The sequence below is a fragment of the Solea solea genome, chromosome 8, assembly GCF_958295425.1.
Source record: "Solea solea chromosome 8, fSolSol10.1, whole genome shotgun sequence".
NCBI lineage: Eukaryota > Metazoa > Chordata > Actinopteri > Pleuronectiformes > Soleidae > Solea > Solea solea.
The window spans coordinates 20,758,083-20,785,336 of NC_081141.1; the positions used below are offsets into that span (position 1 = coordinate 20,758,083).

At 40.6% G+C, this 27,254-nt stretch overlaps 1 protein-coding gene across 2 annotated transcripts in view; it reads right to left on the minus strand.

Moving 5' to 3' along the window:
• osbp2b (oxysterol binding protein 2b) overlaps positions 1 to 27,218 on the minus strand; it is a 50,671-nt gene extending 23,453 nt beyond the window's left edge. Inside the window, exons 1-2 of one of the 2 annotated variants that reach the window (XM_058635295.1) lie at positions 26,855 to 27,218; positions 18,836 to 19,044 (exon numbers count right to left, since the gene is read on the minus strand). In XM_058635295.1, the coding sequence (XP_058491278.1) occupies positions 18,836 to 19,044; positions 26,855 to 27,018 (373 nt within the window). In that variant the 5' untranslated portion in view covers positions 27,019 to 27,218. Of the gene's footprint in view, positions 1 to 7,143; positions 7,356 to 18,835; positions 19,045 to 26,854 lie in introns of those variants that run through there. The other variant, XM_058635294.1, reaches the window with a different exon arrangement.
• Between the last annotated feature and the right edge of the window lie 36 nt (positions 27,219 to 27,254).

A 27,254-nucleotide genomic window follows, 5' to 3' on the forward strand; every position in this document is an offset into this window, starting at 1 on the left:
CCCTGTGCTATGTATGGCATTCACATGTGGGGGTGAAATTACAGAGGGGGGTCTGCATAATATTAGGATACACGTAGTTTAGTGTGAAAGGGACACTGTGTTGTGGCGAGACGTTTCAGACGTGCTGTATTCATAAAGAAGTGAAGATGGTGGATAGATGTTGTGTAACCCAAGGCTTACAAGTCTTCACATCATGTTTATTTTGCATGCTTTAATTAGTAAGCTTTGCAGCAGGATGAGGAAAAAGTATATCAGAAAGATGAAAATGTTGGGATAATGCAGGTCTGGAATAGGCGGAAAAATAAATATAAAAAAAAATTAAATAAAATTTTCCATGGGAATTTATGAGAATTAACTGGAAATTTGGGATCATTTAAAATATAAAATGAAAGGAACTGCTTGCCAAAAAATTGTTTCCACACCATAGAAATTAAATATCTACCTCATTATACAGTATCATCAAAACTTACTTGTCATCCTTGGGCTCAAATGTGTAGCTTCAGTCATTCAGGTTTCTAAAAATCATCTGTGTATGTGATGGAGGGATGCACAGTTCATGTAGTGGGTGTGGCTTCAATAGCCCTGCAGTAAAGTAGTGTGCTATGTGCCGGTGATTGAGGAATAGCATTGATATACAGCTGTATTTGTATCAAATCTGATTTAACCAAGTAAGTTCTCAAAAACTGAAAAAATTCAGTTTATTCACATTCATTTCCATGGAAAATATCAAATTTCGAAAATTCCCAGAATTTTGCAACTATAGTCTGGAATAATGTCAACTCCAGATCATCAAACCTGGAAATGATGATGTTCTGAAATGTCTTGTTTTGTCCACGAACCAAAACTATTTATTTGCTGGAGCAAAGAAACCAGAAAATATTCACATTTAAGAAGCTTAAACGATAAGAAATCTTTTTTTAATAATGAAAAAAGCTTCAAAACTATTAATCGATTATCAAAATAGTTGATGATTAATTTAGTAATCGAGTAATAAACGATGAATCGTGTAATTGTTTCCGCATTACTGGTACTTTCCATTTTTGCATGGTGACTTTTCCTGCCACCATGTGTGGACAACTGGAACCATCCTTGAAATGTTCAATAAAAGGTTGACTCAATGACAGGTCTCACACTGCTACAGAAGGAGGAAGGTGGAAACAAGAGTGAGAGACTGTGGAACTGGTGTTGTTCCTTTGGGTGTAGTGAAGTGTCGCAGTTACCACTGGCTAATGCCACTTTGTTGCTTGCAAAGGCATTTGGCCGATTCCAAACATAATTGTATGCACTGTTCATTTACACAACACATTTATAAACTCAGAGCAAAGGTTGGAAAATACCAGACTTCACACGAAAGTGAAGAAAGTCCGTAACAAATGTCCCTCTTGCATTGCCCTTTGGTTTTCTGAGCCAAATCTGTGCATGCTTCAACAAAATGTCAAGCACTACCTGACAAGTTTGACTACCAGAAGGTAAAAACCCTTCACAACATCTGACACACTCCAGCAACAGCATATCATTCAGATGTGGAAAAGAAAGTATGAAAAAAGCTGCGTATATCACACCAAACCTGTATCATTTAATAACCTTTTTCTGCTTTGCTCTCCACCTCGCATCTCCCACCCTTTCTCTCACAGGCGCAGATGTGGATGAATGGCCCTTCGTAGCAAAGACACCACGAGGCAAGGCCAGAAGCCCATTACCACCCCAGTCATGCCTCAAGGACGGATTACCTCCCCCCTCCTTCCTTTACAGTCTACCACTACGAAGAGAAATCTGCATGGGCGACGCAAATGCAAGTGTGTTTTCAGCGCCCACCACGTCTCTCCTGAACTCTCCTCCAGGGATGATATGATTTCAGCAAATAATAATGAGTGTCTGAGTCAACATTTAAACTCAGCATGTGCATAGTGCCATTGCTTCTGAGCTCCTTCCTTTTGTGTGTGTGTGTGTGTGTGTGTGTCCAAAAGAAAGATGCAAGGAGAGTAGGCAGCAGGAAAGAAAATTGGAGAGGAGTGTGCTGCTATCCCACTGTCAGGGCTCGTCTCTGCTCGTCCCTGGGGACACGCCGTCAGATCAGTGGAGCCGGGCTCCTGGCTGACAAGACGTCACCCTGTGGTAGAGAGACTTGCATGCCCAGCAGCCACACACAAGGGACATATGTACTGTACAGTCCCTCTGGATCAAAGAACATTTTTAAACATACAGGAGGTTTGAACTCATTTTTAAACATGGTGATGTTGGAGCTGACCATGCAACCATAAACTGTACATAAAAATGGATGAAGTCTTCAGGTTTGAAAGTGAAACCCAGGAAATAGGACAGAAGTAACTCTAGGAAAGTGAGCCTATATCTGATATATGCTTATCTACTGGCATTCATGTATATTATTCAAATTCTATTAAAAATGTTGAAAAAATGCACACACTTTATCGTATGCCGTCAACCACAATGTGCATATACTGTTTTGCAGGAAAAGACACGCGTGCATGCTGCATGTCCTCATGAATTAATCATCATGATTATACAATATTGATTAAAATGATCTAGCCTTAATGCACATATAATTTGAAGATCATTACAGAGGCTTAAAGAAAGATGACTGTTTCGCAGTGGAGTGTTACAATGGTGTGTAAGAGGAAAAAAGAGAATATGTTAATGTGAAAAGAGAAGAGGGAACACGTTAGATATGTCCCCCCCGGGGGATGGGAGTGTAATCCTGGCCTGATGCTTACTGGCTCTTTCCCTCCTTGGAGATTCATCACAAGGAGACAATCACAGGAGACAGCAGGTTAAACCCTGTAACACGGCTCTACACAACTAAATGAGGAACTGTGCAGTGCAACCCATCACTGTCCCCAAAGCTCTGCAGTACAGCTCTGGCAGCGGCATCCGATCGAACACTCTCAGTGAGCAGGCAAACGACGAAAGCAAAGATGAATACAAAACTGTAACGACCAAACATTTCAGATTTTAATTCAGCAACATTTTATAATGAGCTGGCGCAGACGGGACAGAAAATCAGTCAGCTGAACGCTCCTCCATAGATTTATATTCTGGTCCAAGCTGGATACTTGTTTTTATAAATTCACAGCTGATGCATCAAATGTGTGTGAGAGGAAAAAGGCAAACTGCATAATTCCTTCAGTCTGAAGGCCGAGGTCATCAAATCATCCGACAACCTCAGAATACAAACTAAGCTCACAAAAAAAACAAGCCCGCACGAGTTCATGACATTTTTTTAGAGATAAAAACGTGTGTTGCTTTAAAGACGCAATGGATCACGACAAAGTGAGAAGCCAGTGTTTACCAGACTGCCGTGACCTTTCCACTCCACTCACTGATGTGTGTGCAGCTGTGTCCATTCTTTTATGAAATGAAATACAGTACGTTTAATTAAAAGCCACACATGCATAGGAGACTGGTAACATTAACTGGTACATTAACTAACTTCATGCTCACATGCATTAATTTTTCATTTACATGCAATGGAACATCTGCTCAGGCTGTGAAGGGGAGAGGGTCTGTCGACATCATTCCTGCCGGTTCATGTAAGACGGCACTACTGTGTACAGTATATCAATATGGATATAGTAATATCTTTTTATATCCTATCTTCAATAATTCGCTTTGAATATTTCAGTTTTAAGTGACACCAAAATATGATACACCATGTTTGAGTTTGAGACTTCTAAATTACTGTTAGCTTTTCACTGAAAGCTGGAGCAAGATCAAAATCCACAAATCAGTGACCTCAGTATAGACTATATAAGACTGACACCTATTCAGCTAATTGTCCAGGTGCCAGATTTGAAAGATAATGAGCCAACCATGAAAGGCAACCATAAAACCAGAGCTGAGGTGGCTGATGTCTCTGAGCAGCAAAGGTGTCTATAAAGTGCTCTGAAATTATGTGCATAAATATTTGAATATTTAAACACAACGCTCACAGGAGCAGCTTCAGGGGCTTGCCCTACACTGTGACCCATCTTTAAAAATGTTTACAATACGTTTGTGCACAGAAAGGGAGACTTTATCACTGAGGAAAGATTAAATGTATCTGTGTGACAGGTTTCAGTCTATGTATCCACAGACTCAGAACAGAGAATTCACAAAGAACTGATCAAAGTGGTGTAGAATCTCACATGGCCGTGCAGCTACAGGCTTTACATTCCAACAACACCAAAAATACTCATGTTGATCAGGGGAGCCTGAGTACACCCAGAGCTTTCCACTGGGACCTGACAAGGAGTCACTGCAAATCAGTGGGCGGGTTTCCATTAGCCTTTTTTTATGCACATTTTTGATTTACAAACCTAAAACGTAAAACAGACAATTCAAGTTGCATTGCATTCAAGTTTTACTGCTTAAGGGAGTTGGAGAAGTTGGCCTATTGATAAAAAGTAGATGTGAGTGAGTGCAATGAGACAGTTATAGCGAGTAAAATAATTTTAGAAACCACACGACTCAAATGTGCCTCCTGTCTCTGCACTGAAAAATAGCAGTAATCGCGGGTGATAGAAGGTTCAGTATGTGTGGGCTGATGTGGAAATTATACCACTGCTGCGCTTGGTGCAAAAAGCAAATACAACAACTAATTGGTTGTAGCAACAACAAATCATGACCAGATATGTCGTCCCTCTTTATTTACGTCATTGAGTTGAGCTATATTATCATTCTTTTGTGCCACCAACTGTACTGCTGATCTCAGAATATTCTCTTTACCAGTTAAATGTGCCTTTTCTTTTACCAAATCTTTGAAAATCCTGTCCAAAATTGTGATACAACCTAGCTAATGACTACTTGGTTCTACTAAGAAATTGGACCTTTACAACTGGATCATCATTAAAAATAAAGATCCACTGTTTCACATTTCGGATTTGCTATCCATCAGTATGTTTGTAAAGGCGTACAACTGCTTTTAAAAAAATAAAAGCAATTGTACTTGTTTGGTTTTTGTAGCACTAGGTTAAACCTCTCATGTGTAATTTAGGCAAGAGCCTTGTTTTACAGCGGCTACTAGGCTGCCTGGTTTATACAGCAGTCTGAATGGATAAAAAGCTAGAGAGTGAGTTTTAGCGTTTTGAGCCAGAAGCTTCAATGAAGAACAGTTACCGTACATCCACATAAACCAGTGGGAAAGTAGAGATAGTAGCGTGTTTACATCCTTTCTGGTAGATCACGGCCAGAGAACCTGGGGAAAGCGAGAATTGAGCATAGGAGTCCTCTGTTACAATCTACTTTCTTTTTCCTTTATCTCCCCCACACAGATTCCACCACCAGCCTAAAACTGGACTGCCTTCATGACAATGACATGGCAAACCAGATATGACTGTTCGGCATGTGTGTGCCTCCCAGAGTTCTAAATCACAGGGAGCTTCATATTATTCAGGCTGTTCTTGCTACTTTACTTGCTTTTTTTTAAGCACAGCTGAAGTGATTTCACATGGCCCTAAGCAACTGCTTTACTATTGTTACTAAAATCTGCAAGTAGTTAACATTGAACTGTGTCCTACAGGAATTGGTCTTTAATTTGATTCATAATAACATCCATTAATAATAACAAAGGTTAATTTGGTGCCTGGTAATACCTTTCATCATCTGTTTAGCCTATGAATTTTTATCCATGAGTCCATGAACACAAATATAGGATGGATCTAGAAGGATGTTTTAATTTATACTAATAATACTAATAATAATAAATGATTTTGATCTGTTGTATCAGTGCAGATGGGTGGGGGAGTGTTATTTGACCTGCAGAATTAACTTCCAAAACACTAATTTATCCACGTGCTACTCCAACCTGTGTGCAGCTTTACTAGCACAATGTTGCCGTCTGTGCCTGTGGCGACATTCTCGTCAGCCAGAGTGATGCCTTTTATGTCACAACTTAAGGAGAAAAGGCAGAAGCATCACAGCCGTGCTAGTAAAGCAAGGCGGCAAGACAACAGTGAATGGTAGGAATATGATCAGAGTTGACTTTAATATCAACAATTTCCTCAAAGCAGCATCTCTGTCACTCACTGCAGAAGCTCAGTTCATATCTGTTTTTATTTCCAGCAGCTTGTTTTTTTGAGATCAAAACTATCAGAAAAATATCTTCAATGCCTTTGAAGTTCCACACCGGAGCTTTTAAAACATGCCAACACTTATAATGAGGAGCCTGTGCAGGAGCCTGCTGTGAAAAATCTTTAAAACAACGCAGCCCATTCTACCTGTCTTTGCCAAACCTGAACACACAGGCAAAGTGAGGAGGACAGGACAGGGAGCCCAGAGCTTAAGAGCACAGCTGTTCAACTCAGCGCTGTCCAACTCTGCCACAGGCAATAAAATGATAGATGAAGTGTGAGAGGTGGGAGAAAAAGAACAGATAAAAAGGGGCTAAAACTAAAGGACGAATTTCATTGTTCCTCCAATGGTGGCATAATAATATACAGACAACATAGAATGCACTCTATAGGATGCTATTAACCTGCCACAAGCACTAATGGAATATAGATTTTTTTTTCTGTGCAAAATCCTTTCATCATCTGGACAACATGTTGTGTAGCCTAGTATTCTTTGTCAGTGAAGGAGATAGTCTTAAAAAAAAATCCCATTAATCTGAAGTCCTTTCTTATTGTTCCGTCCACTCCATTGTTTGTATAAATTTAACTTCTCCTCCCTAAGAATACTTTAACGATTTAGGGTCAAGCAGGTCCCATTTCTACAGCTGAACACACATAATAAGCGTACACACGGATGCATGTTGTTAAAATAATATGTAGGCCTGACAAGCTCCAAGTCATCCATATGCAAATTTGAAGTAAGAGCAGGCACACAGGAGAGAGGGGAAATCAGTGTGAGAGTGAGAGCGGCATGGGAGAAAGAAGGGAAAAAAGAGAAGGAGCCTGCCTGCAGTGAGGACGACAGGAGAGAGAGAGGACAGACACTGGCACTGCATTGTTAAAGGCTGCTGCAGAAATGTGAGCATCCATGGTGACAGATGACAGATGCCACAGGGAGAAAGATGGATGAAGGAATGACAGGTACTTCTCAGGCACATGATAAGGAGGTGGATGGCGCGATGAGGAGGGTATCGTCATTGGACAGATGGACAGGAGTGTGACAGCTCCGTGCTATAGCTTCCACCATAGCTGTACTGACCATGGCTGAGTTTACTCAGGCAGCCCGAGTTGCAGAGGGAGCGTTTCGTCCTTGATTCCCAGCAGCTCCGGCCCTTCATCCCACTCTCTGCGGGCCTGATCCCACTCCACACTCCCTGAGACACCGCTCCTGCCCTGCATGGGCCACTACATAATCCCAGCAATGGGTTGGCTGAGGCAGCGACTTTCTCTACTCAGCATTGCAGCGTCCACACACAGACATACATACATACTCGCACACAAAACTTAAAGGACATGCATAGAAAAACGTGGGGAGCAATGCAGCTGCTCCTTCTTATAATTCCTCTCCTCTCCTGCATTGCTTCCCTTTCTTCCAGTTAAACACACACACACATTGACAAAGCTCGGCACATTTACAATTCTCCTCCACATGGTTCTCTCAGTGCAGTGCAGATTGGAGAGGGAGGAAATCAGTGGGTGAGTGAGTGCAGCAGAAAGGAGAAAGGGCTCAGCAACCAGCGGTCATCCACATAACTGAGCCCATACTGCATTGCTCTGTCGCTGTTACGTACCATCCGATGCTTTCATCATACAAATATTGAGGTAAAACTGTGTTTCCTCAAAATGTGACACTGAGAGGTGATGAAAATATTTCTGATTTAGTTTAGACATATTAACACAGAGTGGTTCCACTAGAGGTGGCACAACAAAAGGTCAATTTTTTTATTATTTCCGACTGATTTATGTATCCCCCCCGCTCCTCTGTTGTGGTGATCCCCACCCACTGACACATCACCTCAAATCTGACCTCCCATAAAAACAATTCAGGGTCACTGTACCACACAGTTTATTAGTTTGCCCCGGGCTACTGTTATCACTTCAAAATTAGTGTCACAGTACGCATCACACTGTTTTATAACTCAAGGTCACCTTGGCAACCTGGAGCTATGCTCCGCCTGCTCCATAGAGGAGGATGATGACGATGCAGCATCAAGGTAGAAGTGGAACAGTCCTATTTGTGTAGTACGACTGCGTCCTGTCATTATTTCATACATTTCTCTCATCTTGACGAATAATTCAGAGCAAGCAGTGAAGAAAACGACAAAATAAGGAGCTCTTTTTGATGAAGATAGAAAGGGTTGGTAAATAGATAACAGCTGCAGCTCTGCTGAGAGATTGACGACAGATAATTCTGCTTGTTCTCTGTGTCAAACAATCATTCTGTCTGTATCATGCATTATGTTAATGCTGCAGCCTGGTTCATTTATCTGCCCAACATTAATACATGGTCTCCATGGGACATATGAAGCTCATACCTATTGCACTTAAATAAATGTCAAAATCAACTTCATAAACTAACTTAATTTGCATTCATTTAATTGCCAATTAGGATACACTAAAATATCAGCTGTGAGATGTGATTAAATATTAATGAGTGAGGTTTCTAACCATTATCACAGGGTGATAATGTTTGTTTTAATCACCTCCACTTATTCTAAGTCTTACAAGGGCCTCATTTGTTTAATGCTTAGGTTTTAATATGAGGGTCACTGCCATGAGTACATATTAGAGTATAATTATTAATAATGAGTGCATTTTAGTTATGCATTTATCTGAATTATGGCTTCAATAAAAGCACAGCCTGTGACCTTTTTTTTTATTAATGCAGCAATAATTTCGTGGGTGCAGCATGGACAAAATTCACAAACTCAGCTGTGCAAAGTAGATCAACAATATACTGAGCTCCCTAATGAGTGTAACATCGCTTTAATATCATAAGAAATAAGTCTACTGTGCTGAAGAAAATCTGGGAAAATGAACAGGGAAGGGGCTGCAGAGGACTGTAAGTGATGCGACGGAATGCTGACAGCGACAGATTATCAGACATTTAATAAATAACACTGCCTAAAATGCCCCGGGACATGTTCGAGGGGGCAATGAAGCATTAAACTTCAATTAATTTCATAATTGACCTTCATTCTTTTCTTAAGCCACACAAAGAGAGCAATCTGACGGGTGAAAAACAGCAGGCTGTGTGTTATATTATATGGTGTTGATCTGTACAATTTAGTGCTGTCTTAGGCCACTATTAGACATGTTAGCAACGCTATAATGACTGTACAGTCTTTATTATTAATTATTTCTCAGTCACTTTATTAGAAACCTTTATGCAGTTATAAAATCACACATTTTTCAGTATCAATTTATTATGATCTACTCTTACACTTGAACAACAGCACGACGCAGACTCTCTTAAACCTGGAGTGGAACCCTAATTCATCACTATTTCATGTCCACAAATATCTGCTGTGAAAGGTCTATTACACCAAGTTTATCCGAGACATGCTCAGGCATTAAACACACATTTTGTATGAGTTAAACTCATTGACAGCTTGATAGTACTTAAAAAGAATAAAACTGATGATGCCTTAAGACCGCTGGAGTGTACATCAACTTTTGGATGCATTTGTAAGTTGTTTAGACCTGGGTTTCTCAATCCTGGTCCTGGGGACCCACTGCCCAGCATGTTTTAGATGTTTCCATGCTTCAACACACCTGATTCAAATATATGGGTCATTATCAGGCTTCTGCAGTGCTTGGTGATGAAATGATTGATTTGAATCAGGTGTTTCGAAGCAGGGAAACACCTAAAACATGCAGGGCAGTGGGTCTCCAGGACCAGGATTGAGAAACCCTGGTTTAGACAAACAAACAAACATTCTTTCTTTGTGAGATGCATCAAATCCCCCCACAAAATTCATGTTCATTCATGTTTATTAATTCATTTTAAACAACAGAGAGACAGCGGAACCATCTAAAAAGACTAAATAAAGAGAAAGGAAATGTTCACTTACTCAGATTGCAAATTACTGCATTAAGAACTGGAAGAAAACCAAGTGCCTGGATGTCCAATTGCCTGAGCTCATTAAAATCGGTCAAAAGTTTAAGGGAAAAAGTTTTTTTAAAGTATGTTTTTGTTTTTTTCCTCAGAGATTGCAAAAGAGAGAGATCCAGTGGGAGGATATGGACGTGTGGTGTCTGTGTGTGTCACACGCTGGCTACCCTTTGTTGCTAATTAATTAATTGGCAACATCTTGTTATTGTGTCATGTGGTTGGTGCTCTCACGTTGTAAATAACAGGCAATATCAAACATTAGCGTGTGTCATTTCCTGCAGCAGAAACCACATAAATGTTATCGATCCATGCAAAAACCACATTATGAGAGACACAGAAGATCACTCATGTATATAAAAAAAAAGGGGGGGGGGAGAGACAAAAATCGAATGCTCCGACATACAAACTAAAAACGAGGTCACCTAATGGACTCTGCCTGTGGAGATAATAACATACTTATCCAAAGCACATGAAAGAGCTTTGACTAACCACAAATGTAAGTGACAGAACGTACTGTTTCCCACTTACTATCAGCCTGTGCTGGCTTATAGTGACGTCCAAAAGCAAAAACTTCATATGCTGCAAAGAAATCCAAACAAATATGAAAGATTTGTGAAGAAAGTAGGACAAAAAAAATGCAATAAAACATAATGTCAACATCAGCAGATAGTTTCAGAGATGGAGAGATTGCTTTGGGTCATCTGTTGTGACTCGGGAATTAAATGAGTGTGTGTCAGTGCTGATGAGAGGAGCTCAGGGCAGCAAACGGCAATCACAAAATGTGGTGGGGGGTTTTATTACATGGAGATGAAATTCAACAATCAACTGTTTTTCTTGCAATCATGCCTACTGATGACTTTGAAAGAGACAAAAGACTGCTTTGAATATGGAGTTTTTCTCCATTCATTTTCTTTTTGGATTGTTCACCCAAACCAGTGGGTAGATATTTAAGATACACCAGCATACAAATAACTGGCTACCAGCAATTTCACTGTCTGATGAAGGCAAAGAAAACATTTTTTATAACCACAAAGGCAGTTCTATTTCCTGAGATCATAGCTCTTCCACTTCAATCAACATTTCAACCCATTTCCAAAGACTAAATCTGCTGTAATGCCACACAATAAACAGGTACTAGGTACATTAACATTTTTCATCTTACTTACAATTTAAGTCATTAGTTTATCATAGTTTCACAGTTTACTTTTAGAACCTGCACATTGTTAAGAGGATTAACAGGTGGAGAATAAGAAATGTTGTGTCCTCCGCCCCTCGACAGGCTTCCAGATCTCGTAAAGTCTTTGAAATAACATGTAGAGCTGAAATGTGAGTTTATGTTTGATGGATCTTAGAAAATATTGCTGTACTCGTTTTATATAAAAGTAATTAAATAAGTAAAAAATTATATCAAAGCTCCTATGAAAATGCTGATAATGTGCTCGAACTGACAATTTACTTCACAGAAAAACCTGTAAAACCGGAAGTTCACAAAATGTCACTTATCAGAAAATAACAGCTGTCCATCATATGTTTCCACTCATATGTGACATGCTTTATTCATTTTTTTTACCTTTAAATGGGAACATCATTTACAAAATGTGACATCATGTTCTATCAGACAAGTGATTGAGACTATTAACTCTTCAGGAAAATGTTAAGTGATGACATAAACCATGTGAGTACTCAGTACTCAGCTCAGACTTTATTTGTCCCAAAGGGCAATTAAATTACCACAGCCACCAAGACCATACAGTACATACTGTACATGCAAGTTACAAATAAACTCAAATACACCCATAGGCTTCCATCCAAACAGTTCTTACTTCAACCATGACAAAATAATATTTGATGTGCTTCTCAGATGAAACCCATAAAATGCCCATAGATACCAGAAACATAAGGGTCTTTTCCATCTGTATCATCAATAACAATTAATACAGACTGCAATTATCGCTGATGCAAAGTAAAGCAAATGATGACAATTATCTTCTCTGATACTCTGAGAATAATTTTCCAGTTTTAAAAAAACAGTCACAGAGCAGACAAATGAAGCAGTTCAGTCTCACAGCAGCACGATTGTTAAGCCGAACAGTTGTGTAATCATGTTCACTGCACTAAACTAAAAAGCTAAAGGAAACCGCTCATTAAAAATATATGACGTTCGGTTTGTTCTCTTTTCTCACAGCCCCCGTGGCAAGTTCAACAACAATGAGGTTCCCAACAGTGGGTGGCCTTCAAAGAACATCAAAACAATATCAAAGCTGCTGTGTGAGATTGTATTTCTGAAAGTAAAACACTTCTATGTAACCGAGGAGAGAAAAAAGTTGGCATGAAGCACTTTACCTGACGAGAGGAAAAGAGGTGTCATAATACAGAAATCCACTAAGCGGATGAAAAATGAGAGAAATGGAAAACACTGAACCTGGGCACAGAACCACTATTATCCTCGATAGCCACTTTGTACAATGTTCAATTAATTTATATTTTAATGAGCTGCCTGTATCAGCATTTGCAATTTCTCAACTTCTCCTCCGTGCTGAGCAAAGCAGAAAAGTAGGGAGTGTGTGTGTGTAGCTGGGACACAATGTGAGCTGGTTATTATACACACATAGAGCCGATGAATCCTGATAAACCACAGACAGCACAATAGTAACATATTGTGCTGTAACACTACAGTTATTCCACAATATAGAGTCATGATTCACATCATTTAGAGACTCATGAGACTTATATCAACAGACTAATACAAAACACCCAAAAGAGATGAATACAAACATAATATACAAACCTCATTATCTATCGACCTCACACTCCCACACACAAAGTCATATTGACACACGCACAACTGGCAAAAATGAAAGACGCTGGCGGTAGTAACGAGACAACCGCCGCCACCATCTAACACTGTAAATCGCACTGTTCAGCCATTCTCAACAACCACAGTGGTACCATAATGACAGGAATCAACATGCAGAATATACTTATCACAAAAGATAGAAAACGACTACTAAAACCATGATAAATGAAGATCATTCCTTGTGCTGTGGCACTAACTTTACCCCAGTACCATAAAAAGTTTTTGTTTTCTCTCAATATGGCAACACAACACACACTTATCTAATTAAAGCCACCATCATACTGCAGCACCCTGATACTCCAATGAACTGGTGGTCAGAGAAAGGAGAAGAAAAAAAAACTGGTTAAACAAGAGTCATTTATATCAGCTATTCATGAAGTAAAGGATGAGAAGAGCATAAAACATTTTCATTTCATTTTTTATTTTGAAGATTTTAATGTGAAACAAAGTTGGAATGGAAATTATCCATTCCTTTTTTATTATTCATGTATACTATAGCATGTTTTCCTAATTAGTTCCTCAGGTACAGCATTGTTAGTACACAGGCGATATGGCTTATAATGATATTGCAATATATTTTGGGCTATATCCTGATATACGAGATATATGTGGAAATGAAGCTGCATGCAGGTTGTTTCTCTAAACTCAATACAGTGACATCAATACACTAAAAAAAATATACTCTAATATAATATAATGTAATAATAGCTACTGTTTATGATCTGTGCTAATGTAAAAGCAAGTGTTTGTGACAGTTATTTAAAGTTAGCAGTTATTTAAAGCAGCTATATGTCCTATAGCCATTAATGCAACATTGGAATTGAGTCCATTCTATATCTAGTTTGATATGGATGTTTTACAGTTCAACCCCAGAGGTTACATGTGAAGTTGTGTAGTTTGCACTGATTTGAAGTTTAAATAAAGAACTTATGGCTTTAGGCAAATCATGGGCTATTTTATTTCTTCATTTAGGGGAGCAGACTATTGTTGCACAGTTTGAACATAGTGTTTTTAGATGTCCATATTAAGCAAAGTACATCTATACAAATTATATGTAATATTAACAACTTAACAGAGGAGAAAAGAAGGTATCGGATTGATATCGGTATCGGCAGATACTCTAAGTTGCAATATCGGAATCAGTATCGGACATGAAAAAGCTGTATCGAGCCATCCCTAAATACAACAGCCTTCAAAACCAGGAAAACTCATCACAGATACCTTATTACTACATGACACGATATGACAATACCCAAAATCTAAGATGATATCTTGTTTTATGTCACAATATATATCAGCCTGTGCTGATATATATATACAAAATATATACGATATACAGTAAGGTGCGCTATTCAAAGGTGCATTCAGTAGCCCCTTACCCTAACCTTATTCATCACAACTAAATGTCATACATAACTGACCATACTGACCCTTACCCTAACCCTGACCTTAAACCAATTCTTATCTTAATTCTAAAAACTATCTTACCATCAAAAGGCCGTTTAGGTTGTGAGGACCAGCCAAAATGTCCTTTGGTCCTCCCGAAGATATGCATACAAAGTATACACTTTGAAATCACAGCTAACATTAACATTATATCTGATTTCTGAACAGTCTTGTATAAACAGGTAACACTATACATGTCAAAAAACTCGCACATAGATGACAAAATTCACATTGATGATCAAAATCTCTATTGTCATCACTCTAAACTTCTACAGCAGCATAAACAGCAGCACCAGGCTGCTCTGACATGAGAACACAGCGTCTCTTTACTGTGTCAGCATGAGAGCGAGAGGAAGAGCCATCATGAGAATGTCCAGTCAGCAAACAACCTACTGGTGGGATGTTTTAAAGACCATTCAGTGTGTGCGCCTCAGCTAAACGGACACTGTGGTTTTAAAATATGTCAATATGTCAATGACAAGAAGAGGGGGAAGGAGGAGGAGGGGGGGTTGACTGTAGGTGGGAAAATACCAGGCAGCTTTACTGTAAGTGAGAAAACAAACCAGCCCAGTGGAAATAGCTTCACCAGTTAATAACAAAAACTAACAACACAGACACAAAGGAGATCCAAAGTGCAAGACAGAGCAGTAAAAGAGGAAGGGGGGCTGTGGCATGTAACAATGACATCTATGTGTAAGTAACATGATCCACAGGGACGTACAGTGTTTATCATCTCTGTGAGAGGAGCTGAGCTTTAAGGCAGAATCTAAACTGTGACCTCTCCAGTCACTTCTCAGTGGGGACTGAGCTGATCACGCAAATTGACCTCTGCCTGCAACCTCTTCTACATCTATAGACAAAACAAGGACAAGTGATTGTCGATTCCCAGCCAGTGCAGATCTACTAATGGATGAGTGTGATAAACAAGACATCTGTCCTTTCAAACCATTATGATTTCAGACAGGATGTCACTCTGAGTGAGGCCTTTTGAAAATGCAGCAGCTGCAAATGGAGACAAACTACATTCAAATGTATTGTATTTCATACCTGCATTTGTTTAAATCATTTAAGTTTTTGGCTGAAATGTGATTATGAGAGTGAGCGTGAATGATATCTATACTGTTGAGAGTGTGTCATGGACTTTATAGAACCTACAAACATAATTTTCGAAGTGTGCCCTGGACGAACAGTTTGTGAGTTAAGAATTAATTGATACAGTTACTGTATAGCAAACTGTACCCACATTCATTGCCATAGCAAAACATGCAGGATATGGAACACACGTCATCACTTTGTCCTGTAATGCCAGTTTCCAGTCCTGCCCACAAAGATACAATCGTGCACTCGCACACTATAGAGCATAAACACACACATTTTGCACATTTTCTCCTCACTTTCCTCCAACAGTTTCTGTGGCTGTACTGTATTCAGTTCACTGTGTACACAACATTTATTCAGTCACTGAAAACCTACCAAAATACACTTACATGATGCACAATAGAAATGACTGATTATACAGCACTGATGTTACGCAGATACACATGTATACATTCAAGCAGACACACTCACATTCCTGAGCACAACACAACTAGAACAAAGGCCATGTACTTACCAGGAGACTCTGCCTAATCCCACTTCGATTCTTTTTTTTCCCCACAGACTTTGCAGGACAATGACAATATTTAAAGCAAAAAAGAAACGAGGAAAGCGGGACAAAGCAGGGTGCCGTTACGTCCAGAACTACAGCCCTGCTGGAAGAAAGAGCAGAGAAACACGATTTACAGAGGGAGGGAGGGAGGAAGGGAGGGTGCAAGAAGACCAGACAGAGCGTGCAAGGAAGCTCGGAAGAGAGCGATAGAAAGAGAACATTGGGAGGGGACAGGGAGAGAGCCAGGACCCAGCGATAGTGAGAGAGAGAGGGAGGGGTGAAAAGAAGAGGCAATCCTAATCTGTCTTCACGTCATCCTCCGTTTCAGGACCATGGACAGTGTGCTACCTTTGACTGCAATGGGAGATTAGGCTACAGAAAAATTTAACTATGAAAGACACAGAAAAAATCAATAGTCCACTAAAGCAAATGAATGAAAAACATCTAAAAAAAAAACACCAAAGTAATGATTTGACTATTAGTTAGCAAACACAAATGACTAGAGGCAGTTTAAGTAAAAGATCACCCATTGCATTGTCATATTTATTTACTAAGGTAATGTAAATCATACTGTTAATCTAATCTGTCTGAACTCGGCTACACCCAGATCAACTTCTTACTGGACAGATGGTTCCACAGCACCTATGACTTTCTCATGTTTTCCACTAAAATACACCGTCCAAGTAAAATTTCACTCCAGCTTGCAAATTAAAGCCACTGATAGAAAAAGCAATGCAATAGGCTGAGACGATCCCACCCCACTTTCACAAGCACTGACAAAAACAAGGAGACAAACCCTCACTGGAGAGGTCATATTGAAGTGAGGGGAAACACTGCCCCCTACTGAATGTTTGAGCCAATACAGCAAATCGCTTCAGTCAGCTGTAAGAAACCCCAACTAAATCTAAATTATAGTGTGCACTCCTACATCCCCAGATAATTGTTAAATTAAAATCTATCCTTAATAAACAAACACATCAGAAAAAACATGGCTATAGGTAGGTTTGTGTGTAGCTCTCTATACAATAACAATAAAAATGTTAGTAGAACATAATTCTACTATAATCACAGAGCCAGTGCTTGATTTTCACAACATCAGCTTGCAAATCCAATTACACAGTAACCTCTCTTAATTTGATCGAGGCGTCACAAACTGTTATTTCTCAAACAGACTGTCCACTTAAGCTTTCATCATTAAACTGAAGCTACAGATCCTGTCATGGAACAAAAAGGGAACCAAAATAGAAAATATATTCACAAATGTACTGCAATATACTGAATATTCCTCCTACTCCAGCTGGTGAAGTCCTTCTTTTGTATTGTATGAGGCAAAAACATGGCGTTACGTTTCAAAACACAAGTTACATACACAAGGAAAGCCATAGATATTATGTGAATGACGTTATATAACACAAAACTAATCTAATTGTGGTGACACGATAGCTGGAGCTGAAAAATGAGACCATGCTGCTGAAAGTATGCACAAAATATGCAGAAGTGCTCTCTCTCTCTCTCTCTCTCACACACACACACACACACACACACACACACGGACAATAACACTTCATTTAGCACCCTATCCTTTTACAGAAATAAAAATATACAGGTACACAGGAAATGGCAAGCTACAAAGCACTCACATTCTCTCCTGGTCTAAATTTAGTGATCTGACTTTCAAATGGAGGCCAGAGAGATATATAGTCTGTCTTGGTCTCTGTAGACGCTGTCTGTAAAAGACTGGGGCAGAAAAGCTTCTGGGAGGAAGCCAGATTCAAAACGTGAACAGTCCTCCCAGGCTTTTCCCACAGCCTTTGACCAGCATCACCTAGTACAACCACACAAGACTAAGTCCTCTTGGAAAGGAGAGTGTTCTGTTGTCAAGAGGAGGAAGAATGGAAGCTCAGTTCTCACGGTACCATTTACATACTCTTTTCTGACCGGACTGGGCACACAGCGCTGCCCTCTCCTGGCTCACACAGGAATCTGAATAACATTAAAGGAGGAGGACGTGAGCAGAAACGAGCAGCTGAGCTGAATATCAAATGCCGACGGACACTGGAGAGCAGCGGCTGGAGGAAAATCAAATATATACAAATACGAGGCGGGTCTGAGAACACTGCTGTGCATGGATCACCTTTGACCAACAAAACAGAGGATAAATACACACATCACTTGTATGTTGGCCCAGACTCTATCAACCAGGCCTTTATTTGAACTTAATTCTGATTATTAATATCTTGCAGTGAGTGCCTCATGAGTGCTTAGATTTTTGAAGCTTGAACTTCCACAATAAAAGGGATGTCATTTCTCTTTGGTCACCTTTTAATCATATGGCAGCCCATGACTAAGTGGAAAGGGAACTTGGCTTGTAACCAGAGGGTTGCTGGTTTGAGTTTCACCAGGTCAAAGGGCTGGGGTAACCCTGAGCAAAGTACCCAACCTCCATTGCTCCCAGGGCACTGCTCAGTGGCTTCCCACTGCTTCTAATTCTAGGTGTACAGGATGGATTAAATGCAGAGAAGGAATTTAACCCATCGAGCCCAAGGAGTACAGAAAAAAAAAAAAAATCCACTTCTTCAGTTCTGGGGCAAACCCCTTTTTTATTTATTTTTAACATCTGTATTTTTCTACTAATGAATCACGACTACTGACTTCTATTTGCTGCACATTCTGCAGTCAAAGTTCTCACTGTAAAGCACAAACACAACCAGGGAAACCACATGAGACAATAAGACAACGATTCCCATGATCCCTTGCTGCTTCCCGACATCTCCAAACCAAGTCTTTTGTCATTCTTTGACTGAGAGACCCTGAGTGGCAGAAACTACACACTGTACTGTGTGTTTAAATCTTCCATCTTAATCCGGAGCGTCATCTGCTCTTACCTGACTGATCGTTCATCATGCGAATGGCTTTGGCTTTGGCCAACTCCAGTGCCGTGACCCATCTCTGCCGCTCCACTTCGGTGCTCGCCTTCAGGTGGTAGGTGCGGCCGCCACTGCTCAGGACAATGTTGCAGGCGTCCTCTGTGTCGATGTGAGCCGTGGCCAGGTTTATCGTTCCACGACATGTGTGCGCCATCTCCGCCTGCGTCCTGCACAAAAAATACCAGAGAGACAAATGCAGAACGTGACTATTTGTTAGGAGTGGCTCGATGGCAATATCATAGTCTTCAGAATGCAGATACTGATATCAGATCAATACAGTTGTACCTTTTAACCCTTTAACACCGAAGACTTAAAATGCCAATTTTTCTAGAATAATTAGAACTTTGAATATCAGACAGTTATTTACAATTTACTGCATGTTAAAAGAGTGTATTAACAGTTTTTAAACAGATTAAAAAGAGTTTTATTTAGAAAACAACACTGCAGTTGTACATGAACAAGAGATTTTGCATTTGAAATTTACAAACAAACTTTGTCTCCCAATGTGCAAAAACAGGCCAAGAAAATGGAAACCATGCACAGGCGTTTTTTGTTATTTTTTCCAATTTTCGCCTCTCATATTCTGTGTGTGTGTGGAGAGAGAGGGGGAGAAAGACCCAGATTCACCGGCTTCCTATAATAGTGTCAGTGAAATTACCGTAATATCATACAAGTGAAACATCTGAGCTTTCAGAAACCATTGGAATTTTCCTGATAGCACAAACTGTTGCATACTTAAAGTAAAGTAATGCAAATTATTTGACTTTGTGCTTAAATACACGTTATATATATATAGTTATATTGTGACATTTTACGTGTAGTTATCCAGTGTACAGGCCGAATATTTCAGCATTTGCACTCAATGTTAATGTAATTTGTTCATTTGTTGATGGATAATAATTACACACTTTGGAAGTGAGCACTTTTCAAATATATGACCCGGAGCCCAGCTGTAATACATGCATGTGTTGAAAGATATTGAAGTTTAGAAATAAAGTGGACTGATTATTAATCTGCACTGAATTTCTGTATCCCCATGTTCACATGAAAACAATAATACATACAGGAATTATTGATCCTAGTCTCGTGCATTGATCAGAGTCGTGATTTAAGGTTTGGCTTTGAACCTCAGAGGATTTTCAGATTTCAATGTGGGCCCCCGGCAGTCTTAAGTTTGGGAATGGCTGCTATAGTAGATAAGCACAAGCAGCAGGGGATATGAGGAGGTTTTTACGGTAAGTCACCTCGAGAGTCATGCACTCACAGAAGTACTGTAACTGTTTATTATAGTCTGAATACACGCATTCATTCATCTATCCCAGTTAGCTAAAGCAAAACAAATGGAAAAAAGACTGAACTTGTAATTCATTCAGGATGGATGACCTGCCTGTCCGGATGTGGGTGAGCAGAATTGTGGGTATTCTGTTTAGCCTCCACTAAGACCAACTGTAGCACATTCAGTGGGTCACAGAGGCCTAGATAACAAGGCCATTGTCTCGTTCTAGGCCTGTGTAGTGGACAAAACCAAACAATGAATAACAGCTGTAACAAAGACAGAACAGAGTGCAGGAGGTGGTAGAAAAAATGAAAGAGAGAGAGAGAGAGATAGCAGCAGCATAAGAGATGAGAACAAAGAGGAATGGAACTCAGTGCTGGATGTGTCCGTGCACATATGCACCATGTACATCCCAGTCAGTTTTATGCACTGCATATATGCAAAATGTGTGTATATATATGCAAAATAGTGGAATATTCACTCACTACCCACTTTATTAGGTACACCTGTTGTTGCTCAACCAATCAAACGGCAGCAACTCAGTGCATTTAAGATGACCCACTGAAGCTGAAACCGAGCATCAGGATGGGAAAGATAGGTGATTGAAGTGGCTTTGAACACAGCATGGTTGTCGGTGTATTTCAGAAGCATCTCTAGGACTTACAGAGAAGAAAATGCCATATTGATGCCTCAGTTCAGAGAAGAAACTGGTTCACAATTATACATAACACAAAACACCACTCTGTCAATGACCATCTCTGAATGACACAACATTTCGCATCTTGAAGAACGGTAAATGGTTAATAATAAAGTGACACTCGTGACAATTTATTAGGTGTTTTGAGTACCTAATAAAGTGGCCAGTAAGTGTATGAAGTCATAATAACGAGACGAGACATCTTCGCATGTGTATTAATAAGATTCTTATTAGAAACAGAACTCATATGATTTCAAATTCGTCAGAAATGTTATATTTACAGTTCTGTGGTGGAAAACCTGCTGCGTGACATTTCTGTCACAGTTAGAAAAGCTAAGCTGCGGGGCAGGGATGAACCCTGATGCCCATACGAGAGCTCAGCCACACACAGACAGCTGATTTTGCTGATTTAAATCTTCAAACCACAGGGAAGCAACTTGTCAGCAAAAACCACCTGCTTTATTTTGGTGGTTGCTTCAGACAGGACAAACATGTCCTCAGTCCTCCATGTCACAATTTCCTGTCCAGACCCTTAGAATCGACCACTTTGAAGCATGCAGCCATGCAATCGTGTGGGTGCAAACATCCATTCATCCATCCTCAGTGAGCCCTCACTGTCACATGCAGCTGTCTCTTAGCAGCACTTCACCAGCTCCAGGCTCATTTGACACTGACAGGGAGGGTGATGTCCTTTTTAGTAGTGGACATTGACTGTTTTGCCAAACAGTGACCTCCCTCACACTGCCTGTGTGGGCTGAAGAGAAGTCTTGTTATGATGCCAATCCAGTTCAGGCAGTGCACCGTCTGCTGCTGCTCGGAACACATCAGTTGTGCAGACGAGGCTGCACCGGGGACATGCAAAGCCGTGAAGAAGGGGGTCAGAATCCTGAACCCCCGCTTTACAGCCTCACCAAGCAGAGTTTTTCCGTTATAAGAGGGTCAACTAACTGAATGCACTGCTGATGGCTAAGATGAGATCCATGCAGATCGCGTCTGCTCTGTAGGAAGATGAGGCCATGCAAAGGCCATGAAATTACACAGTCAAGAAAAATCAACAAAAGCTGGAAAAGAGAGATAAGGACTAAATGAGCCTTCAGGCTCTATAGTGTGGGGGGGGGGGGGGGGGGGACAAGGGAGAGTGGGTGCAGCTGAGGGCATGAGAGAATTTTCTGCATGTTGCGCTGAACCTGGAAAAAAGTGCAGTGCTTTACCTTTCAGTTCCCTGTGAACACATCCTCAAAAAACACAAATCCACCGATCTGGAGCATGTAATGACAGAACAACAAACCAGTGAATAACAAAACAGACAGCCATAAGCATGACGAGATATACACTGACAGACAGAGGTAATACTGAATACTCTAGGTACACGGCTGAGAGTGTTGACAGGATTTGCTGTGACAAGGAGCTACAGTATCACAACACACGGCCAGAGTGAGCCAGAGAGAAAAAAAACATAGCTTAAGACAGAAAGAAAACATAAGAGAAGTAAACCAGTGCTATAAGGCAATATTGGACAGCTTGATATGACCTGCTGAAGGATTGTGGCAACGTGGTAAAGAGATTGCTTGGTTGGTTGTTATTTTAAACATGTTCAGAAAGAAGAACAATAAATAATATGAATGTATATATACATATACACACACAAATATACTATAGAAAATGGTAAATAGTCTGCATTTATATCGCGCTTTTCTACTCTAGACCACTAAAAAGAGTGGGTGCAGCACACATGCATACATATAAACACATTTTTTTCTCTCTGTAGAGCAAATGCTGAACACACTGATTACATGTATGAAAAGAAGTAGGAAGAAGTATAATGATGAGAATGTGGCCAAAATAACTGCTCTCTAAAACATAATGCAGCTGCTTTTCACCTTCCGAAAACACAGGATGGGGATGAATTCAACTGAATTCTCCATATTGACAGACAGACCCTTCGATACAGTGGTTCCTCTATGAAAAGAAGGGAAATTGCCACTGTCCACATAATAGTCACTTTTAAAAATAAAACGACTAAGCGGATATTCGATAATCATGACCATCCCTATTATGAACCCATTCAATTATTGGTTGGGCCACACACACATAAGCAAATACACACTCAGGCCAACCAAGTGTCCATTAACAAGATTAGATCACAGCATTCACATCTATTGCCCCGGTCACTCCACTGATGTGCCAGGCACAGTAAGCAGGGTTCAGGTTCAGCTTTAACATGCAACTGGGCCCAGGTTTGGCTCCTCACCAACCTACACTCTGCCTCCCTCCCATCACTCAGGGGCCTAGACTTCCAGCACTAACACCATGACCTGACTCTCTTAAGCGACACAAACTGTGCTGAACTCCCACTGAACGGCTACATCGATTGTATCTGGTTGCTCTCCTGCAGCTGCAAGGGAAACCTGGCCGATCTACTCGACTATGAAAGGTCGCATTCACTGATATGGCAGCTCCACTCAAAGCTTTAATGCGCTGTAATCATCCTGGCAGCAATAAGCTGGATATACTCTAAGAGGTGAGCAAGTAGTGCTAAGAGTATTAAAACTGGGAGGAAAGTAATTTAGGAAATTAAACGTGAGAGAAGTTTACTGACAGAGGGCGGAAAAGATGTTATCACATGATGGTCCTGGTGAGAAAAGTCAATAAAGCTCTTTGGATGATTCAAACTAAAAAAAAAAAAAAAAGCACAGGGCGGAGAAGATAGTCAGCCTTGCATTGTCAGAGCAAAAAGTAATCAATAGCAAGCGCAATGTTGACTCTCTATAAAACTCATTACAATTTAACAAGCAACGGTGCTGACGGTGTGAGTCAGACCACGGAGTCAGAACATTGATCGCAGTCCTCCACTACCCTTGGCTGACTACTGGCTTCTCAGCTACAAGTTAGATCTGGGCCTTTGCTTTGACAGCAGTGGGCCGTGGGAGTCAAAGTAATCCATTGGGTTATTGGCTAGACTTGTAATTAACACACAGTCACAAATAGTTTATCAGAAATATAAACTGGCCTATTGAAAAAGGGCCGATAAATATTGAACACTGCTAAACAAACTGAGTGATGCAGACTAAGCCACTCCTCCACTGTGACATGCATCATCTTCAAAATATCATACTTTATAGGCTTTTCAAAGCTAGCCACTATGCTATGCATCGGCAACACATTTATCATACAATGAAGATACATTAATTACCATGTTGTCATATTTGTCAGTTTCCCTTTGACTTTACTCAACAATGGGAGTGCATACGGTGAGCCAGAGAAGGCTCACAATCATAAAGGCACGAAGTTAGACACATTACAACAGGCGTCAGTGGAAGACAGAACTTCACTGTACACTTCACTGTCCGTGCGCTCAGATGTCGACAGGTTACATTCACCTCAGGGACAGCAGTCACATTACAACATCATGGACTATTAATAGAAGGTAGCGGCAACAAGCATCTTTCCTTTCACCATTAGTCCAGGCAGGATTAGAGGCCTTGGCTACCATATCTCTGTGTCAAATAATGTATTGTTGACAACAAAAGACAAGTCAAGCTGCTTGAGAAAGTGTGGCACAGCAAGGGTGCCAGACAGGACTGTACACCTCAGGATGAGCTGGGTGGTTTTGATCCCCTTTTTCTGTAAAGAATTCTCTTTATCGCCTATGAGTTTATGTTTAGTTTAATTTGGAATTTGACTGTGGAGAAATGCTTAAAGCACGACATCCCATCCAGCGTCAAAGCTAATTCTGCTCTCTAACCTCGCAATTGAGGACAACATTTAAAAAGGCAATTATCTCGGAGGGATAAGCTCAGTTTCACATTGATTACGTTCATTACTGGAAGCTTTTCTAGATTCAAAATCATGCTGTAGGCATTTCATTTTTTTCCCTCACAGCTTTGACTACAAGTACTGTTAAAAAAGGAAAAGCCAGGATAACTTCCTTCTGCTGTGAACCACTTTAAAAAGTGGGTCAGTCAGGGTGAACAAGTGTTCATGTGGTCAGGCATGCATGCACACACACGCACACGCATGCATGCGCACACACGCGCACACACGCGCACACACACGCACGCACGCACGCACACGGTTCAGGGCTTCCTGGTCATTGCACCATTAATTGTCTAATGCCCATTCCAAAGGTCAAAATGTTGAGTGTACTCATTAATAGGTTTTTGCAGAGACGCATTGTAAGTTAACATTACAGGAATCAATCAATATAACCGTGCACTAAGGACAGTGTGACCTAGAAGGTAGCACAGAAGGGTGTTTCACTGTTGACAAAGGCACTCGAGCAGGAGCAGAGCAAGCTTTAAATCCAGGTTAAACATGCAAGATCAACACAACACAACCTTTTGTGCAACAAAATAAATCACAATGCAGAAGATCACTTCTGGCTCCATGTCTCAACATCTTCATTAGTGAATAAATCAAAGTGAAAGTCAGTAAACTGGAAAAGCTGAACCACAAGTTGAGGTTATTTTGCCACATATACTGTTCCCAAGGTCACTCCTCGACCTCCTCAGACTCGTCCATGTGATGGTTAAATTAACGTGCAATGATCGTATGATCATTAATTCTTAATTCTTTCTGATTAAATCCATGTAGAACTCAGGTTATGATACAACCTTATGGCCTTAGACAACTTAAAAAGACGTGCACAAACTTTCAACATTGTTGATGCCAACTTCCGTAAAACACAAAGAACAAACACACCTTCTCACCATGTGGGACACTTCTATGTCGATTGTGTTGAGGACTAATTATCTTTCGTGCAACACATAAGTCACTGTCTTGTAGTTTTTTTTGTTGTGCCTTTATACCTGTGCTCCCCACACCTGTGGAAACATGACACCCTCACAAAGAGGCACCTGAGCCACTGGTGTCATTCTGTCACACAGCTCACAGCTGAACTATGTGTGTAGACTAAAGACAGACTGATAATGACAGCGACCTTATCTGGAAACATTATGTTGTGACAGTGATCCCTCTGAGCTGCAGAATCTAGAAAAACTACAGAACTATTTAAAACTACACATTTTAAATAGCAGTCATGTCTCATAGGTATGCAGTACATCAATATACAGCAAATTAAACCTTTATGCTATTGCCCAGCCCTTATTGTAATAGATTTTTAACCTTTGTGAGGCGTTCTGTGGGACCCATTTTAAATGCTTGCAAAAAGAAGAACATGCACACTTTACACTGCCCTACACAAAGGAGTTTGAGCAAATAAAATCCCTGATCTAAATATTTATATCAATCTTATCAAACGCTGCAACATGTGTGGACATAAGATGGACAGGAAGACAGTTTACCGGCATCAAGTGCAATAAATGCATTAAATGCATTTGCAACACAAAAGTACTGATATTCATAAAAGTGGTCCAAAGGGCAAATATCAAAAAACAAATGTTTATATTACATGTAACTGGGCTAAAGTACACACATTATTAAGTATTTTTACAAACCTAATAATACATGAGAACCATGAACATTAGCTGTGTTACAGAGATATGAACACATATGGGTTGAATTTAAATGAAAGACTATAATGTTAAATGAGCTATAGATGAGATTTTAGGGTAAATGTGATGGGAGAGAATTTTCCTAAAATTCAAGTCTTGGTAATAAACTGGGATTAGGGAATAAGGGATTGAGACATGTCCTGCTGTCTCTGGTTGTCACAGCTGGAGCTTCACTTCACCAGCTAGCCTGCTAGCTTAGTTTGCTAGCAATTTAAATTTAAACGTCGGGCACTTGCTGACACTTGCGGCTGAAACCTCGCTGCTGTGGCCACTTCACAGACGTCTCCGTCTGAGCTGGTGCCTTTTTCTCTAACCCACACCCAGTTCAAACTAACACGTCCTCCTGTCTCAGTGAGACATGGACGTGGACAGACAGGCTTTAGCCCGCTGCTAACCAGCTGAGCTGAAGCAGCTGTGATGGTGCGCGTGACTCGGTTGATTTTTTGTTTTAGAGAAAACGTCGCACTTTTGTGTCTGTTGAGTTAATTTACCTGTAATAGGAGAGAAGGCCATTGCTGAGGACAAACCACCGCCGCTGGTAGCCTTTCAAGTAGTTGGTCCATTTGAAGAGCCAGCCTTTGTAGGTGTCAGATCCTGGTGCCGCCGGGGCCGAGGCGGCAGAGGCGGATGCCGAGCCCTTGCCTTGCTCGCTCATCCTCCGCCGGTGCTGGATCGACGGCGGGCAGCGCACAACGGGGGACAGAGACACTACCCCACCGCGGGGCAGAACCGCTGCGAGGACGTCAGCTCTGACGAATGAGCGCGGTGGAGGAGGGTCCGGTCTACGGCGAAAGAAACCACCGCGGTCCCTTCTCACATGACGCCGGGACGAATGGACAGAGGAGTGGAAGTGATGCCATGACTGTGAACAGATGCAGACTGCAGATGATT